General features: G+C 43.1%; 2 protein-coding genes across 3 annotated transcripts; one reads left to right on the top strand and one right to left on the bottom strand.

Annotated features, from left to right (window-relative positions):
* Positions 1–1236: 1236 nt before the first annotated feature.
* Positions 1237–3532, bottom strand: LOC106588212 (prostate stem cell antigen). The gene is made up of 3 exons (XM_014176983.3): positions 3102–3532; positions 2683–2802; positions 1237–1838 (listed from the first exon to the last, which is right to left on the bottom strand). The coding sequence occupies exons 1-3, from the start codon at positions 3151–3153 to the stop codon at positions 1627–1629; spliced, it is 384 nt and encodes a 127-aa protein (XP_014032458.3). The 5' UTR covers positions 3154–3532; the 3' UTR covers positions 1237–1626.
* Positions 3533–5118: 1586 nt separating this feature from the next.
* Positions 5119–14395, top strand: ddah2 (dimethylarginine dimethylaminohydrolase 2). Of its 2 annotated transcripts, none has more exons than XM_014176818.3 (6): positions 5119–5383; positions 6729–7360; positions 7591–7779; positions 8599–8718; positions 12907–13050; positions 13367–14395. In XM_014176818.3, the coding sequence occupies exons 2-6, from the start codon at positions 7052–7054 to the stop codon at positions 13481–13483; spliced, it is 879 nt and encodes a 292-aa protein (XP_014032293.1). In that variant the 5' UTR covers positions 5119–5383; positions 6729–7051; the 3' UTR covers positions 13484–14395.
* The last annotated feature ends 3223 nt before the right edge of the window (positions 14396–17618 follow it).

The raw sequence follows: 17618 nt of genomic DNA, 5'->3' as shown, positions 1-17618 counted from the left end.
TCAGAGTCCAATAGTACCGTGAAGAGTGCAAAGAGAGTAGTGCAACAAGGTCCCTGAGAGGCAGTACTAAGCGGTGGGCGGGTGGATATTGCTAGTGCCGTGTCACAGAGTTCAGCAGGGTTACAGTAGCTGGAAAGAAACTGTTCTTGAGCCTGCTAGTGCGGTAACGTAGAGACCTGTACCGCCTGCCTGATGGTAGGAGGGCAAACAGTTTGTGGCATGGATGTGAAGGGACCTGATGATGCCGCGCGCCCTACGCAGACACCGCTTGCAGGGAGCTGGGCACCGTGATGTGCTGGGCGGTTTTCACCACCCATTGCAGGGCCTCCCGGTCAGCCACGCAGCATCCGCCAAACCACACTGTGGCGCAGTTAGTCAGAATGCTCTCGACCGTGCAGCGGTAAAAGTTCATCAGCCTCCTCAGAAAGTACAGGCGCTACTGCGCCTTTTTGACCAGGGTTGAGGTATTGAGGGTCCAAGAGAGGTCATCGGAGATGTAGACACTCAGGAATTTGAAGCTGGGCACATGCTCCACCTCAGTGCCATCAATGAGAACTGGGGTGTGGCTGCAGCTTTTAGACTTCCTGTAATCCACAATAAGCTCCTTGGTTTTCTTTGCATTGAGGGCCAGGTTGTTGTCAGCGCACCATGCAGCCAGGTGCTTTACCTCCTCCCTGTAGGCTGACTCGTCATTGTCACTGATCAGGCCTACCACCGTGGTGCCTTGACGATGGTGTTGGAACCATGTGCAGGAATGCAGTCGTATTCTTCAATGTTGTCTTTCCTCCTACTCATCCGAAAACATATTTTAAATGTTTTTTAATTTTCTTCCTACTTTTAATGTATTCTTTCTTTGACATATTTCCTCCCTTATCTTCACCTTCCATTTTAATCAAAGGCAATTGCATTTAACCTAGATCATGTTGTGGACATTGAATCAATGACATTTCATTAGATCTCTACAGAGGATGTCAATTACATTTACATTTTAGTCATTTAGCAGATGCTCTTATCCAGAGCGACTTACAGTAGTGAATGCATACATTTCATACATATATTTGTTTTCTTCCCGTACTGGTCCCCCGTGGGAATCGTGCAAACACCATGCTCTACCAACTGAGCCACACGGGACGGGTCAATCAACTTAGTATGAGACTGACATTTCTTTTTTACTTCTTTTGTATGTTTCAATCACCCTGAAAAGACAGTAATTTCTTCATTCAAATAAAGAGATTGACATTAAAAACACAATTGTTTTGTTTATTTGTTTGTCTGTTTATTAATTGCTGCCAGTCATTTTCCAACAAGGTAATGTTAAATATAGCACCTTTGAAAAGTCTAAACATTAGAAAGCCATGTTAACCCCTATTCTTAACAGAGTACCATTTTCATCAACATGTGGATTATGTTTTGTCTCTGGTTACATTGTCATTAAAATAGTGTGATGTGTGTGTGTGTCTATTGTATGTAAGCAGCTCATGTAAACAAGGCACTGTCAGTTTGTCACACTGTGTATGTCTATACTGAGATTGTTTTGGTTAGTGGGATTCACACCATGACATATATAGGTTGTGCATGTTACTGTATGATCGTGCATTTTCATATAAAATGCAATAAATCTGTATATCAGCCCTGTATGAGAGAGAGAATAGGCAGGATGCACAGTGCACCTCCCCTCCAGATGGGGGCAGCATGGGCAATAGCCCCGTTGCACAGGTCAGTGTCACAGCAGTTGTTGTGGTAGGTAAAGTTCAGGCCTGCAGTATGTTTCTCCCCAGACAGATCACATTGGGAGGGAATGGCACAGCTCTTCTCATACAGGACCAGACGCAGGGAGCCTACAGATGGGAGAGAAGGGTAATACCAATAGTACTCAAAACACAGAATGAGTTTCGCACTACTAATAGTCAGTTAGCCCATACTTGGAGTTGGATCCATACAGTGCAGTATATTTTATTTCACTTCAGTACGTCTAGGCCTATTTGTCAGTGCACTGACTGAAATAGGGGCAAGAGATGACAGTGTAATTGCTAGACTGACAGGCATTGTGACGTATTACTGTCGTCCTAAGAGGCTAAAACAATTGGCCCACCAGGAGTCAGCGGATAGGCCACACCAGCTCTGCAGTTAGAAAGGTGTTAAACACAATACATTCAACCACTGCAAATTACTGCCCTCCACTGAATTATGTGGCAAAAACACTTTAATAACAAACACATTGTCTGTGTTTTCAGAGCAGTCCCTTTCCTCTTATCCTCAGAGGCACACAGAATCCTGTATCCCGCCCACTAAGCGCACGGCTATTTTCTTTAAATCATTTGATGGCATCACAGGAATTAGAGTGCTAACAACTGGCTTGATGAGAGATAGTGGTGACATTTGACATTTTTAGCTAGTCTTGAATACCTACTAGGAAGGCAAGTCTAGGCAGTTATAGTGGACCATAAAATATCTCCCACACTTAACTCTTCAACTTCAGTTGACACAAAACAATTGCAGTGCCACTCAAGTTTGTTATTCAATCCAACACACAATCACGGAACATAGGTTTTATTGTATTTGCCATTAACACAATATGTCATGCCACCTCCACCAGAAACCCAATACTGTCCCCAATGCCCACACACACACAGGCATGCAAGAATGTATATACACACACAAACACCCACAGTCTGCACTCACCTCGCGTCCCCACTGCAGTGCTAGCTAGGCAGCGCTGTCCAGCAGGACACTCCTGAGGGAACTTGAGGCAGTCCATGGGAGAGATGGCAGGAAACACACATGTGTAACAACACAGAGGTGCTAAGAAAGAAGGGGACCAAAATACATTAAGGTGATGTATCAATTGTAAGATATACATCATACTAATGGGGGTATAACACTAAAATTGTACTTAAGGTGGAGGGAAAAAAAGACAACTCAGCACAAGAGGTGTTGCTTTTCTTCTAAACCTTTTGGCTGACTAGCTAATGTATCGTTATTATCTCCTTATCTCCTCGATGTGGGTCGAATCTAAAAAAGACAATTGTCCTTGTTAAACAAAAACACTTTGTCATATTGAATTGAGGATTCCTAGGCATTATCCTCCTTTTCTTGCATACCTGCCAAAGGAAGACCGCACAGGAAAATAAGAAGCAGTTGTGGATGAGACATCTTAGAAGTCCTAGAAGTTGATCCTTTGGCACTTTGGAAGATATTACAAACTCTTCTGTTGTTTTGGTCAACGCCCCTGCCTAATATCTTCAGCCTCTCTCTTCTCTCAACTCCACTAGCAGTTAATAGGGAGCGTGTCCCATTCAATCCCAAATAGAATTTCTCTTTCCTTCCTTCCAAGTCAGCATCAAATCCATCCAACTCTCAGTCTTTCTCTCCCAGTCAACTACACGTATTTTCCTACTGTATTATTTCCCTCTCTGATAATGCAATAAGTGACCAGATGTCATTTGTATTGTCCTCAAATGGTCAGTTGTAAATTCCCTCAATCTACCTCCCCATGTCTGGTCCTCTTTATTTCTGACCAACCAGACACATTGGGAGTCAAGGTCACCACCCAAAACTCTCCTAATTGAATTTGGATGGTAACCGTGTGATGCTAACACACGCTCCCAGTATAATTGGTCAAAATCTGTCTAAAAGGGGGATTTACAGAGGTCCTTCATTTAAGAAAACAACTAAATGTGGTGGTGATTTAGATTGTACTGAATCAAAAATAGCAAGGGAAGTTATACATCATGTCCATAATGAAGTCTACACCCACAGATGTGGATACAGAAGGCACAGTAAAAAGAGTGGAGGGGATGCACTGTATATGTAACCTACGGTATAACATTATGCATTTTACACAAGAGTATTTCTTGCTGAGAAGCTTTTGCATTCAATTTATGCATTCAGTTTATGCATGAGATAATAAAGAGAGAGAGGGAGGGAGACAGGGAATGACTAAGAAAGAAAAAGAGTAAGAGACAGACAGACCGACTGAGAGAGAGAGAAAGTAACTGCATTATCCATAACTCCCTAATGAGTGGCGTGAGGTGAGCAGGGAGGATAGTCAAGTGACAGGAGTCTTGTGATAGGGGCGGGCTAAGGCCGGATAAATTGTTTACCAGTCATTGAACACACCATGTACAGCCAGCCTCCCTGAAACCCACTCCACTGTGGATAGATATTAGATAGGCTAGGGTCACGTTCATTAAGCAAAAAATGGAAAAAAACAGTGTGAAACAGGTAGGTATCTACATGAACTTGTCCAATAAGAACTGCTTGTTTTTTAGTTTTCTGTTGGAAAATGCTTTGCTATCGGAAGGGAGGTTACGGGGTTTAACTAGTTGGCTCATGCTAGTGCTGATGCTTAGAATACAGATCCTCCTCCACTGTATTTCAACGGGATGTTTTGTGAGGGCTGGAGTTGGGCTGACAGATGGTGTTCTTCGTTAATCCTGTCTATGTCCTCTGTGTGTATGTCTCTATTGCTCTCTGTCTTTGTGTGTCTCTATCCCTGTCTCTCTCTCTTTCTTGTCATCAAATTAACATGCAAGCAATTTTTTTTCCCTTCTGACTCCCAATCAAATTTGCAGTTGACTGTTTTGACTTCAGTAAAATATGCCAGTGGCTAGACGAACATTGCACTGTCCTGTCTGCAGGTCACACTCCATCTGTCACTAGCGGGTCTGTTTGAGTGTGTTTACCATTTAACCAGAGATGATTATCTCAAATTTGAGCCTGAGTCATGTTTATCAATCTGAGGCCGAACCTCGGAAGTGTGATAAGCCACTAGCGTTGATAATAAATTAGAAACCTGTTCTTAATTCTCCAAGACAAATACACATGTTGACAGACTATGTTGTGTAACTCCATCATATCTTTCTCTTGGACCCACTGCACGGTTAAATATATGACCAATATTGCAGAAAAGACAGGATGATTTTTCGCAGACAAAGACTAGACTGCAACAAGACACACACACAAAGACACAAAGTCGAATAGTCAAACGTATTGCGTCTATAAAAAAACTCTGAAAGCGTGCGAAGTAATAATGTGACTATATACAATTTAAGATTGCGAATTGATATAACTGTTGACGTTTTTATATGTAGAATGGGCGGATACAAATTTGGCGAGGGAGCGGGGGTGTGGCACACTTGGAAACAATGAATCAGGGAGAAAATATGAATCCGGTGCCATAATCTCTCCGGAAACCACTTAAAATCAATCTGTGTTCTGCATCGAACGAGTTTACGTTACAGCAACATTTCAACTGGTTTGGGCAACATTTTTATGAGGAGATTAGCTGTCAAACTTACTTTCTTAAAGTGACAGAAGTCAGAATCATTTGCGAGTTGAACTCTGGTTGATGAATTCTACTCGATCTGCACTTTCATACAAGGTAAGAAGCAAATCTATCGTGATAATATCCTACTTTTCTCCTTGAGCGGAGGGAATTAAGAGGGGTGGGGGAGGGGATGAAGGGGTGAACAGGGGGCCTGGGTAAAACGGGTTAAAGGGAAATATAGAAGAGAAGAAAATAACGGGATAGGTTTGGAAATTGAAAGAAAAAGCTGGGAAAATAGGCATACGATAATAGACATGACCAGGGGGAAATAACTGAATTTGATTAACCTCCTGTAAAAGCAATAATAAAGTAGGCATACATTTTAACATTGCACAGGGCGTGATGAGCTCTTGCAGCCAAAAATGTCAGATGGTTTTCGTGTAACTTGTTTGGCTACTCTGCAGATGGCTGGCACGGGATGATAAAAAGCCATAACAAAGTGAAATGCATTTGAGAAATAGTCCTAAATCTAGTTGTATTCATTTGATTGAGGTTTAGGTAGGTTATATTCCTAAAAATCATTATAGAGAGACATCACTTTTAGTTTGTTATTGTCTGATAATTACTCAAATTCTGCCGTGAATGGCTATTTTCTATGATTTATCCAGAATACACTAAATGTAGGTAGCATCTGAACATATAGAGGCACATAGGTGCAACACTTGTTGCGTCAAAATGTTAGAGGGGTCAACCTGAAATTGCTCGACATTCTGGTTTAGTAAACTCGTCTGCCTAGCAGGGGGAGAGGGAGCAGTCATTTAAGCAACTATAATATTGACGCTGGGATTCACAACAGGATGAAAATAAAGCAGTGAGTGTCTCTAAACTGTAGCCAACGAGCTGATTGATTTGCCATTGCAAGACCATTGTAGGATGTTGGGCTCAAATAATCTGCTCTTGAACAATGCAGCTCTTGTCAGCATTCTCCAGTCCACTTTGTTATCTGTATTAATTCTGGGTCAATTTGACATAAAAATAGCGTCTCTATGAAATGAGTTGGAGAAGTTAGATTACAACTGATTACATGATTTAGAGCAACTAAATAATTATTCAATCAAGTATTCAATAGCAAATGGTGGACACTGAACACTTGAGATTATGCTGTTTTTTTTTTTTCATGCCAACTGTCCAATGCCAGCAGCACCACAAAACAGACCATTGTCTCTCTGAGGAAAATATTTTATGTTCCAGACAGAATGGGTAGCCTACTATATGTCCTACAGTTGAAGAGGGTGAGATTCTGCAGTAGAGCAGACACAAGTGATCACAGGAACTTTCATCTAATGAGTCACTGAGCATGTACAAACATGCTTTAGCCTTCTCATCAAAGCCCTAAAGAATTTGTCTCCCTTGTTTCTTTCAGACTGAAACTAATATTTACCTCCCTGGAACTTTGCAGTTGGTATTGGAGTGGCTACTCACTGAAGTGGAAGAACAGGGATGAAGACTTTCTCCTGTGTGTTTTCCTGCCTGGATGACAGACTCCCCATAGAGTTGCTGATTCGCTCCATCACATCCCTTTAGTGTCCAGCTGGTCTTGCCATCACACCTCGCAGCTCCTCAAACAGTTGGGAACACACTGACAACAATTGTCACCCACTCATCTAGTGGTAAACACACTTTCACTGTTCTGCCTTGTAGTGGCAGAACACCAATACTAGCCCAAAGCCAGGGTACTCCCACGCCTTCACACACACACCCTCTCTTTCTCACACACACATCATGGCGAGCGTGTTGCCGTACGGCTGCTTCACCCACGCCGTGGTGCGGGGCATCCCAGAGACCTTTGGGAAGGTCGATAATGAGGAAACCGACAAGGTCGAAAGTGGGGAAACCACGACGGACCTGGCCAAGGCACAGCGACAGTTTGGGATGCTGACTGGTGCGCTGAGACAGAAGGTGGGGCTGCAGCTCATCGAGATCCCTGCAGACCCGGAGCTACCAGAGAGCTGGAGGATAGAGGATGTAGCTGTGATACAGGGAGACACGGCACTCATCACCAGGCCTTTCAAACTGCAGAGACGCAGAGAGGTAAACACTGACCACAACTGAGAGAAAGTCTTCTCTGTATCGCTGACTTTTTTTAACCTAAATGAACGAGATTTGTGTGTTGTGAATCATTCCATTAAACGTGTTGTAGTTCTGTCTCAATTATTGATTTATATTGTTATTTGTTTTAATTATAGATTAATGTTACAGTAGTCAGTTTGACCTCTCCTCTCTTTCTCTCCCTCCCTGTCCCTTTCTCCTCTCTTCCTCAGGCTGAAGCGGTGAGGAGGGTGATGTCGGAGCTGAACCTGACAGTGGTGGAGATGGGGGCAGAGGAGGGGGGCTCCGCAGGGGCCACGCTGGAGGGCAGCGACGTGCTCTTCACCGGCAGGGAGTTCTTTGTGGGCATCTCCTCCCACACCAACCACAGAGGAGCTGAGGTTCTGGCTGACACTTTCAGAGTGAGTACAGCTTGATTCCTCTCTCAAACCAAATGCGAGGACAAGATCCAAAGACCCTCCAACCTTCTCCTCCGATGTGTTCTGAGGAGGCAAGCAAAGATGACATAAAGAATCAAGGAAAGACGAATTGGGACAGAGTCCATGTGTTGCAGCAGAGATGAGCAGGTGGCCGTTGTTCTATTATATTATGAGATTCATGGCTCAAAGACAAATGATGGAAGAGCAAGCTATGTCCCATTGGTCAGGGGTGGTGATCATACCAGGAAGCCCCTTGAGATTTGACATGGTCCACAGTAGTGCCATTAGTATTGATGGCTTCCTCTTGCTAAGTGCATTTATGGCAGTTATGTGTGTGTATATCTGTCCACATGTGAGGTCACTTGTGTGAGGGTAGAAAGAGACGGATGGGAAAGTATGAATGTACAAAGAAAATGCATACTTCTTAATTCTCTAGACAAAATGACATTCACAGTCAGGTCTGTTTATTTTAATGGACTTATAATGGTAGTTAATACCATAGCCTGTTGGATTTAGATATTCAATATCACTCAGGGTGTGGCATGCAAACTATACCATTGTGTTTGGGGCGTTGTTTGTGTCTGCCGTCTGTCTGCTTTCCTGGTGTTGCTTTACATGCAATATTTACACAGTATTTATCTAATCTATCTGATGAATGACTTGATGTCCAAGTACATGATCATATTAAAAAGTAATTCAAAGATAAATCATTTTCTTTGGGTCCCAATAAGAATAATATTTTAGAATGTACAACATTTTATAGGCCACTTAATGTTCTTAGCATCTCTGTCCTCGTTTTAGGACTTTACTGTGTCCACGGTGCCAGTGTGTGGCGGAACTCGTCTAAAGGACATATGCTCTATGGGTGGTCCTGATACTATCATCATCAGCAACAGTGATGGGGCCAAGAAGACCCTCCGGGTGAGTGAATGTGTGTCCGAGAGAAAGATGGTGAACTAATTATACTGTAGCTCTCTATCCATGTACTGTTGAAGTCGGAAGATTACACACACTTAGGTTGAAGTCATTAAAACTCATTTTTCAACCACTCCACAAATTTCTTGTTAACAAACTATAGTTTTTGCAAGTCGGTTAGGACATCTACTTTGTGCATGACACAAGTAATCTTTCCAACAATTGTTTAGACAGATTATTTCACTTATAATTCACTATCACAATTCCAGTGGGTCAGAAGTTTACATACACTAACAGGCTGACTAAACCACTCGCGTTGCATAAATTTAGAAATCTATATTATTCAATTATTGCAGCCACACAGCTTGCGCGCCAACGAGTGTCTGCGTTGCCAAGGGCTAAAATGGAAATCAGTTCTATTTGTGACGCAGATCGCGCTACAAGTCCTGCCTCTCATTGGTTTATAGAAGCAGGTACCCACGTGCCATCTCATTGGTTATACCCACATGGGTGACTGAAAGACGAAATTGGTCAGTGGCGGTAATGCACCTAATTTAGAAAGTTGCCAATCGCAATATAAAGTCAAGTGAAGGAAAAAGCCTAGAAGGAGGAGAGATGACTAGAAACGATTCAGTTGACTGTTTTATGTGTGGATTAATTCTCGGACTAGAGGACCTTGTGCATTTCAGGTAAAATAACAACTCAATGTTTATGTCCCAGGACAAATTAGCTAGCAACAGCAAGCTAGCTAAATAGGACAAATTAGCTAGCTAGCTAAATTGCCATAAATCTTTAATGCTTTTCGACCTGTCCCCAAATTAATGTCATTGTTTCAGAGTTTGTTTTGATATTTTAACTTGCGTTTGGTGTGGGGGGACAAAATACATTTATGCACGATGGCGCACACGCGCAGCCATTTTGGGTTCCGTGTAAGTTGACTGTGCCTTTAAACAGCTTGGAAACTTCCAGAAAATGACATCATGGATTTAGAAGCTTCTGATAGGCTAATTGACATCATTTGAGTCAATTGGAGGTATACCTATGGATGTATTTCAAGGCCTACCTTCAAACTCAGTGCCTCTTTGCGTGACATCATGGGAAAATCAAAAGAAATCAGCCAAGACCTCAGGATAAAAAATTGTAGACCTCCACAAGTCTGGTTCATCATTGGGAGCAGTTTCCTAACACCTGAAGGTACCACGTTCATCTGTACAAACAATAGTACGCAAGTATAAACACCATGGGACCACGTTGCCGTCATACCACTCAGGAAGGAGACACATTCTGTCTCCTAGAGATGAATGTACTTTGGGGAGAAAAGTGCAAATCGATCCCAGAACAACAGCAAAGGACCTTGTGAAGATGCTGGAGAAAACAGGTACAAAAGTATCTATATCCACAGGAAAACGAGTTCTATATTGACATAACCTGAATGGCCGCTCAGCAAGGAAGAAGCCACTCCTCCAAAACCACCATAAAAAAGCCAGGCTACGGTTTGCAACTGCACATGGGGTAAAAGATTGTACTTTTTGGAGAAATGTCCTCTGGTCTGATGAAACTAAAATATAATTTTTGGCCATAATGACCATCGTTATGGTTGGAGGAAAAAGGGGGATGCTTGTAAGCCGAAGAACACCATCCCAACCGTGAAGCACAGGGGTGGCAGCATCATGTTGTGGGGGTGCTTTGCTGCAGGAGGGACTGGTCCACTTCACAAAATATACTGCTCAAAAAAAGAAAGGGAACACTTAAACAACACATCCTAGATCTGAATGAAAGAAATAATCTTATTAAATACTTTTTTCTTTACATAGTTGAATGTGCTGACAACAAAATCACACACAAATAATCAATGGAAATCCAATTTATCAACCCATGGAGGTCTGGATTTGGAATCGCACTCAAAATTAAAGTGGAAAACCACTCTACAGGCTGATCCAACTTTGATGTAATGTCCTTAAAACAAGTCAAAATGAGGCTCAGTAGTGTGTGTGGCCTCCACGTGCCTGTATGACCTCCCTACAACACCTGGGCATGCTCCTGATGAGGTGGCGGATGGTCTCCTGAGGGATCTCCTCCCAGACCTGGACTAAAGCATCCGCCAACTCCTGGACAGTCTGTGGTGCAACGTGGCATTGGTGGATGGAGCAAGACATGATGTGCTCAATTGGATTCAGGTCTGGGCCAGTCCATAGCATCAATGCCTTCCTCTTGCAGTAACTGCTGACACACTCCAGCCACATGAGGTCTAGCATTGTCTTGCATTAGGAGGAACCCAGGGCCAACCGCACCAGCATATGGTCTCAAGGGGTCTGAGGATCTCATCTCGGTACCTAATGGCAGTCAGGCTACCTCTGGCGAGCACATGGAGGGCTGTGCGGCCCCCCAAAGAAATGCCACCCCACACCATGACGGACCCACCGCCAAACCGGTCATGCTGGAGGATGTTGCAGGCAGCAGAACGTTCTCCATGGCGTCTCCAGACTCTGTCACGTGCTCAGTGTGAACCTGCTTTCATTTGTGAAGAGCACAGGGCGCCAGTGGCGAATTTGCCAATCTTGGTGTTCTCTGGCAAATGTCAAACGTCCTGCACGGTGTTGGGCTGTAAGCACAACCCCCACCTGTGGACGTCGGGCCCTCATACCATCCTCATGGAGTCTGTTTCTGACCGTTTGAGCAGACACATGCACATTTGTGGCCTGCTGGAGGTCATTTTGCAGGGCTCTGGCAGTGCTTCTCCTGCTCCTCCTTGCACAAAGGCGGAGGTAGCGGTCCTGCTGCTGGGTAGTTGCCCTCCTACGGCCTCCTCCACGTCTCCTGATGTACTGGCCTGTCTCCTGGTAGCGCCTCCATGCTCTGGACACTACGCTGACAGACACAGCAAACCTTCTTGCCTCAGCTCGCATTGATGTGCCATCCTGGATGAGCTGCACTACCTGAGCCACTTGTGTGGGTTGTAGACTCCGTCTCATGCTACCACGAGTGAAAGCACCGCCAGCATTCAAAAGTGACCAAAACATCAGCCAGGAAGCATAAGGAACTGAGAAGTGGTCTGTGGTCCCCACCTGCAGAACCACTCCTTTATTGGGGGTGTCTTGCTAATTGCCTATAATTTCCACCTGTTGTCTACTCCATTTGCACAACAGCATGTGAAATGTATTGTCAATCAGTGTTGCTTCCTAAGTGGACAGTTTGATTTCACAGAAGTGTGATTGACTTGGAGTTACATTGTGTTGTTTAAGTGTTCCCTTTTTTTTTGGAGCAATGTAGATGGCATCATGAGGTAGGAAAATGATGTGGATATATTGTAGCAACATCTCAAGACATCAGTTAGGAAGATAAAGCTTGGTCGCAAATGGGTCTTCCAAATGGATAATGACCCCAAGCATACTTCCAAAGTTGTGGAAAAATGGCTTAAGGACAACAAAATCAAGGTATTGGTGTGGCCATCACAAAGCCCTGACCTCAATCCTAGAGACAATTTGTGGGCAGAGCTGAAAAAGCTTGTGCGAGCAAGGAGGCCTACAAACCTGACTCAGTTACACCAGCTCTGTCAGGAGGAATGGGCCAAAATTCACCCAACTTATTGTGGGAAGCTTGTGGAAGGCTACCCAAAACGTTTGACCTAAGTTAAACAATTTAAAGGGAATGCTACTAAATACTGAGTATGTAAACTTCTGACCCACTGGGAATGTGATGGAAAAATAAAAGCTGAAATAAATAATTCTCTACTATTATTCTGACATTTCACATTCTTAAAATAAAGGGGTTATCCAAACTGACCTAGAACAGGGAATTTTTACAAGGATTAAATGTCAGGAATTGTGAAACTGAGTTTAAATGTAGTTGGCTAAGGTGTATGTAAACTTCTGACTTCAACTGCACATTCTGCTTGCCACAAACTGCCATTCAGACATGCAAAGTGATCGACTGAAAATTCTCCAGCCCAGTATTTGTCACTGCTCAGATGAATAATATAAAATAATGCAAGCTTTGTTGGGCTGTTTAAAGTGTCATTGTGTTGTTTAGAGCCCTATTAGCCCACATTACCCAAGTGTATGTGATCCATTTGGTCCCCATCCGGAGATGATTAGCTCTTGCCCAGTTCAGCTTCCCTGTGGGCTACTCAAATGTGAACAGATCCTGGCCGCTGCTGTCATGCTAATTTTGTTAGCACTGCCTCTGTTTGTGTAGATGATGGAGCAGCTGACTGATCACCACTACGAAGTGCTCACGGTCCCGGAGGGCGCAGCAGCTAACTGTGTCTATGTCAGGGGCCCCTCCAAAGTGGACTACCTGCTTCACCCGCCCACTGAGGAGTGTCCTGACAGTGTCCCTGTGAGTGAACAGCTGTCTTTAGGCTACTTTTACTAAGCTATACTTTTTTATATCCACCGTATTGTGTCTTTGGCATATAAAAGAGAAACAATTTTATTTTCAATACAAAGTCCCCCTCCACTCAATCCCAAATGGCATTAATTTTCCACCCTGCTGCAATACACAATGAAATAATCACATGAAGTGCATGGTAGAACAAGGAAAGAAAGATGAACAGCAGGCTAAACACAAAAGCTTGTCAACCAGCTGTCGAGGACATCGGCTAAAGCTTCTCCCCGTGAATGTAATAAAACGGTATTCTCTTCCCCCCCCACAGGCCTTTCAGAAGCTGACAGATTACACCCTCCTCCCTACAGCATGCAGCGAGGCCTCCAAGCTCGGAGGGTATCTGTCTTCATTCTGCCTACTTATCAATAGGAAGCCATACTTCTGAAATCCCTGCCCTCCCATAGTAAACACATAGACCTTCATTGGCTATAGGAAAATACAAATGTGAACATAAAGAAAATGGCCAACTGTTGGGCCAGGGGCTAAAAGGAAAAAGTCTAAACTGTATCCTTGGGACATCCCAACTCTGACGTCACCCCATTGAAGTTAACATTTTAAAACTGTTACGGTAAGGGTTAAGGTTAGAGGTATGGTTAAGGTTAGGTAATTTGTATGGTTTAGGGTTAAGTTTAGGGTAGGGATGTCTCAAGGATCCCGGATAGCACTCACTGGGGCTAAAGAGGGTTCAATGTGCATATTCTGCACAACTGCTCCCCCTTCTGTGGAAAGAGTGCAGTGTGGCTTGAGGAACTTTAATAGGTTCTAGATTTGAAATGTAGGCGTACTGTATACGGGCCCGGTGCTACAGAGGTGCTCTCTGGAGACAAACATGGCCACCTCAGTTTTATGTCCCTATATTATATAACAAGACTTGCTGCGATTATCCAAAATGTCTGATCCATCCTCCGAACCACACTCTCTGCGCTCAGAGTAAGTAGGCTGTTACGCTGCGGCCATATAAATATAATCCATAGAAGGGACTTGCCACCGCTAACCCTGGCAATTTGACTGGTAAACACATGGGTACACTCGCAGTGGCTGCCAGTCCTGACTTAAATGGGCACGTCCGTTGTATAGATTCTATGGTTGTATAGGCCTTTTGCAAATTTCGAAATGCAGAAATAGAATCGCGGGAATTTTTTGGGGGGAAAGTAAATGCCCAGTGGCGACCTGTCATTCAGGGCAGGTGGGGCAGAGCACTTTTTTGTTGCCTGTTTTGCATGTTATCAGTTTGAAAACAATGTAAAAAAAATAATAATAAAAAAAAATGTATTGAGTTAATAAAGCTGCATATGAACATGGCCTCTTTTTTGCTTTCTTGAGTAAGGCAGTTCCGAAATGCTGGTGTTTCAGCCTAGCTCAGTGCTTTCTGTGGTGGAGGGATAGCCCTTGGAAAATACAGAGTGTAGGGGTTGGTAATCTTCTCTAGTTGTGCTGTGATAGGTTCAGTGTTCTGTCACTCATGGGGACACTGTAAAATCTACAGGGAGAGCTAGAAAGTTCAAGCCCTCTTGGGTGCTGCTATAGATTTACATTAGAAGTGCCCATTAGAAGCGTCAAGGTCATTGGCCACCGATAAAATGACATCAAATCACGTTATATCTACCGTAGCTTTGATTGGACTGATCATGTCAACATCATACTTTCAAAATCTTGGCTAGCAAGTTAGACAAGCAGTCATCATCATGAAACACGTCGACAATCTACTGGCAAATCCTTGAAAAGGATGAAGAGAAATTTATAGATAAAACGTATCGGTGCTCATCAGCCATTGGACTTAAACATTACACAAGTTGGAAATCGAAAATTCAACATTGAGTGGTTTGGAAGGAATCAGTAGCTAAATGCAAGGTGTTGCAAAGCAATCACTATTTTGCTTCCCCTGCCTGCTATTTGGTTGAGAGGGTGTGTGTGTGTGTGGTCTGGGTTTAAGGGTCTCTTTACCAAGCTTAAAAGGAGACATTCACATGCAACACCATGGGCCAGAAAAGGTTGAATACATTGGCTATGCTGTCAATATAGCATGACTTCTGCTGCATTCAAAACAACTGTGAAATCTCAGACTTTGGTGAGTTCAAGACAACTGTGAACTCGGAAGGGGGGGGGGGGGGAAGCTTCCAACTCCGGCGTCTTTCTAGAGCTCCGACCTGAAGATCACTGGCGTCATGATTCGACCTTGTATTTTTTCTGAGTTCCCAGTTGTCTTGAAAGCGCCATGAATCCAGAGAATATCAGACTTTAATGAAAAAGTTAAGACAAAATTTGCCCTAAGGGACCGCCGCGCCACCTTCCTGTTCAAGTGAGCACAGCACAACGGTGAGTCCAAAAATGCCTTGTATGCTGCTGCATAAATTATGTAATATGCCAGGGAGATAAAGTAATTCTACAATTTGGATCCCTCCACAGCCTCAGAGGATTTAGATACTTTTTCTAACCAAATTATAAGTGTACTATATTACGTATTGGCCACAAAAAAATACAAACTTTTACATTGCCGTGTAGTTGTTACCAATAACATGGTCTGACGGTGATGTGGACATACTGGGTATTCATATCCCGAAAGAAAGAAATCTCACTCCAATACATTTGAATAGAAAGTTAGCAAAAATAAGATCTTGCTACCATGGAAAGGAAAATACCTGTCTATTTGTGGAAAAATCACCATGATTAACTCTTTAGTCATATCACAGTTTACCTATTTGCTTATGGTCTTGCCTACACCTGGTGACCTGTTTTTTTTTTTTAATTATATGAGCAAAAAAGATTCAATTTTATTTGGAATGGCAAGCCAGACAAAATGAAAAGGGCCTATTTATGTAATGAATAGGAATTCGGAGGGCAGAAATGATTAAATATTAAAACATTAGACCGCTCAATAAAGGTGTCAGTCATACAAAAGTTATACTTACAGTGCCTTCGGAAAGCATTCAGACCCCTTGACTTTTTCCACATTTTGTTACTTTACAGCCTTATTCTAAAATGTATTATGTTTTTCCCCTCATCAATCTACACACAATACCCCATAATGACATAGCAAAAACAGGTTTTAGACATTTTTGCTAATTTAGTCAAAATAAAAACCTAAAATATCACATTTACATAAGTATTCAGACCCTTTACTCAGTACTTTGTTGAAGAACCTTTGGCAGCAATTACAACCTGGAGTCCTCTTGGGTATGATGCTACAAGCTTGGCACACATATATTTTGGGAGTTTCTCCCATTCCTCTCTGCAGATCCATTCAAGCTACTGTCAGGTTGGATGGGGAGCGTTGCTGCAGAGCTATTTTCAGGTCTCTCCAGAGATGTTCGATCGGGTTCAAGTCTGGGCCACTCAAGGACATTCAAAGACTTGTCCCGAAGCCGCTCCTGCGTTGTCTTGGCTGTGTGCTTAGGGTCGTTGTCCTATTGAAAGGTGAAACTTCGCCCCAGTCTGAGGTCCTGAGCGCTCTGGATAAGGTTTTCATCAAGGATCTCTATCTAATTTGCTCTGTTCATCTTTGCCTCGATCCTGACTATTCTCCCAGTCCCTGCCACTGAAAAACATCCCCACAGCATGATGCTGCCAACACCATGCTTCACCGTAGGGATGGTGCCAGGATTCCTCCAGACTTGGCATTTAGGCCAAAGCTTTCAATCTTTCAATCAGACCAGAGAATCTTGTTTCTCATGTTCTGAGAGTCTTTAGGTTCCTTTTGGCAAACTCCAAGTGGGCTGTCATGTGCCTTTTACTGAGGAGTGGCTTCTGTCTGGCCACTCTACCATAAAGGCCTGATTGGTGCAGTGCTGCAGAGATGGTTGTCCTTCTGGAAGGTTCTCCCATCTCCACAGAGGAACTCTAGAGCTCTGTCAGAGTGACCATCAGGATCTTGGTCACCTCCCTGACCAAGGCCCTTCTCCCCCGGTTGCTCAGTTTGGCTGGGCAGAAAGCTCAAGGAAGAGACTTGGTGGTTCCAAACTTCTTCCATTTAAGAAAGATGGAGGCCATTGTGTTCTTGGGGACCTTCAATGCTACAGAAATGTTTTGGTACCTTCCCCAGATCTGTGCCTCGACACAATCCTGTCTCGGAGCTCTACGGTCAATTCCTTCAACTTCATGGCTTGAAGTATGGTCTGAATACTTATGTAAATAAGGTATTTCTGTTTTTTAAATTGAATAAATTTGCCCCAAAAAAATAGAAAAACCTCTTTTTACTTTGTCATTATGGGGTATTGTGTATAGATTGAGGGGAAAAAAAAGATTTAATCAATTTATAATAAAATAATAATTTGATACATTTTAGAATAAGGCTGTAACTTAACAAAATGTGGAAAAGGTCAAGGGGTCTGAATACTTTCCAAAGGCACTGCATGTATATGTATGTATATTTACAGTTGAAGTCGGAAGTTTACATACACTTAGGTTTGAGTCATTAAAACTCGTTTCTGAACCACTCCACAAATTTCTTGTTAACAAACTATAGTTTTGGCATGTCGATTAGGACATCTACTTTGTGCATGACACAAGTAATTTTTCCAACA

The sequence above is a fragment of the Salmo salar genome, chromosome 27, assembly GCF_965601325.2.
Source record: "Salmo salar chromosome 27, fSalSal1, whole genome shotgun sequence".
In the NCBI taxonomy this organism is placed as follows: Eukaryota; Metazoa; Chordata; class Actinopteri; order Salmoniformes; family Salmonidae; genus Salmo; species Salmo salar.
The sequence above is the reverse complement of the archived record's forward strand: the minus strand, read 5'-3'. Positions and strand labels throughout refer to the sequence as shown.

Bases quoted from the DNA above. Each gene is read 5' to 3' on its own strand.
- LOC106588212 (XM_014176983.3), bottom strand. From the start codon at position 3,153: ATGTCTCATCCACAACTGCTTCTTATTTTCCTGTGCGGTCTTCCTTTG. The intron at 2,803-3,101 runs GTATGCAAGAAA...CTTCTTTCTTAG, and splicing joins GTGCGGTCTTCCTTTGGCAG to CACCTCTGTGTTGTTACACA. The intron at 1,839-2,682 runs GTGAGTGCAGAC...TCCCATCTGTAG, and splicing joins CACTGCAGTGGGGACGCGAG to GCTCCCTGCGTCTGGTCCTG.
- ddah2 (XM_014176818.3), top strand. From the start codon at position 7,052: ATGGCGAGCGTGTTGCCGTACGGCTGCTTCACCCACGCCGTGGTGCGG. The intron at 7,361-7,590 runs GTAAACACTGAC...TCTCTTCCTCAG, and splicing joins AACTGCAGAGACGCAGAGAG to GCTGAAGCGGTGAGGAGGGT. The intron at 13,051-13,366 runs GTGAGTGAACAG...CCCCCCCCACAG, and splicing joins AGTGTCCTGACAGTGTCCCT to GCCTTTCAGAAGCTGACAGA.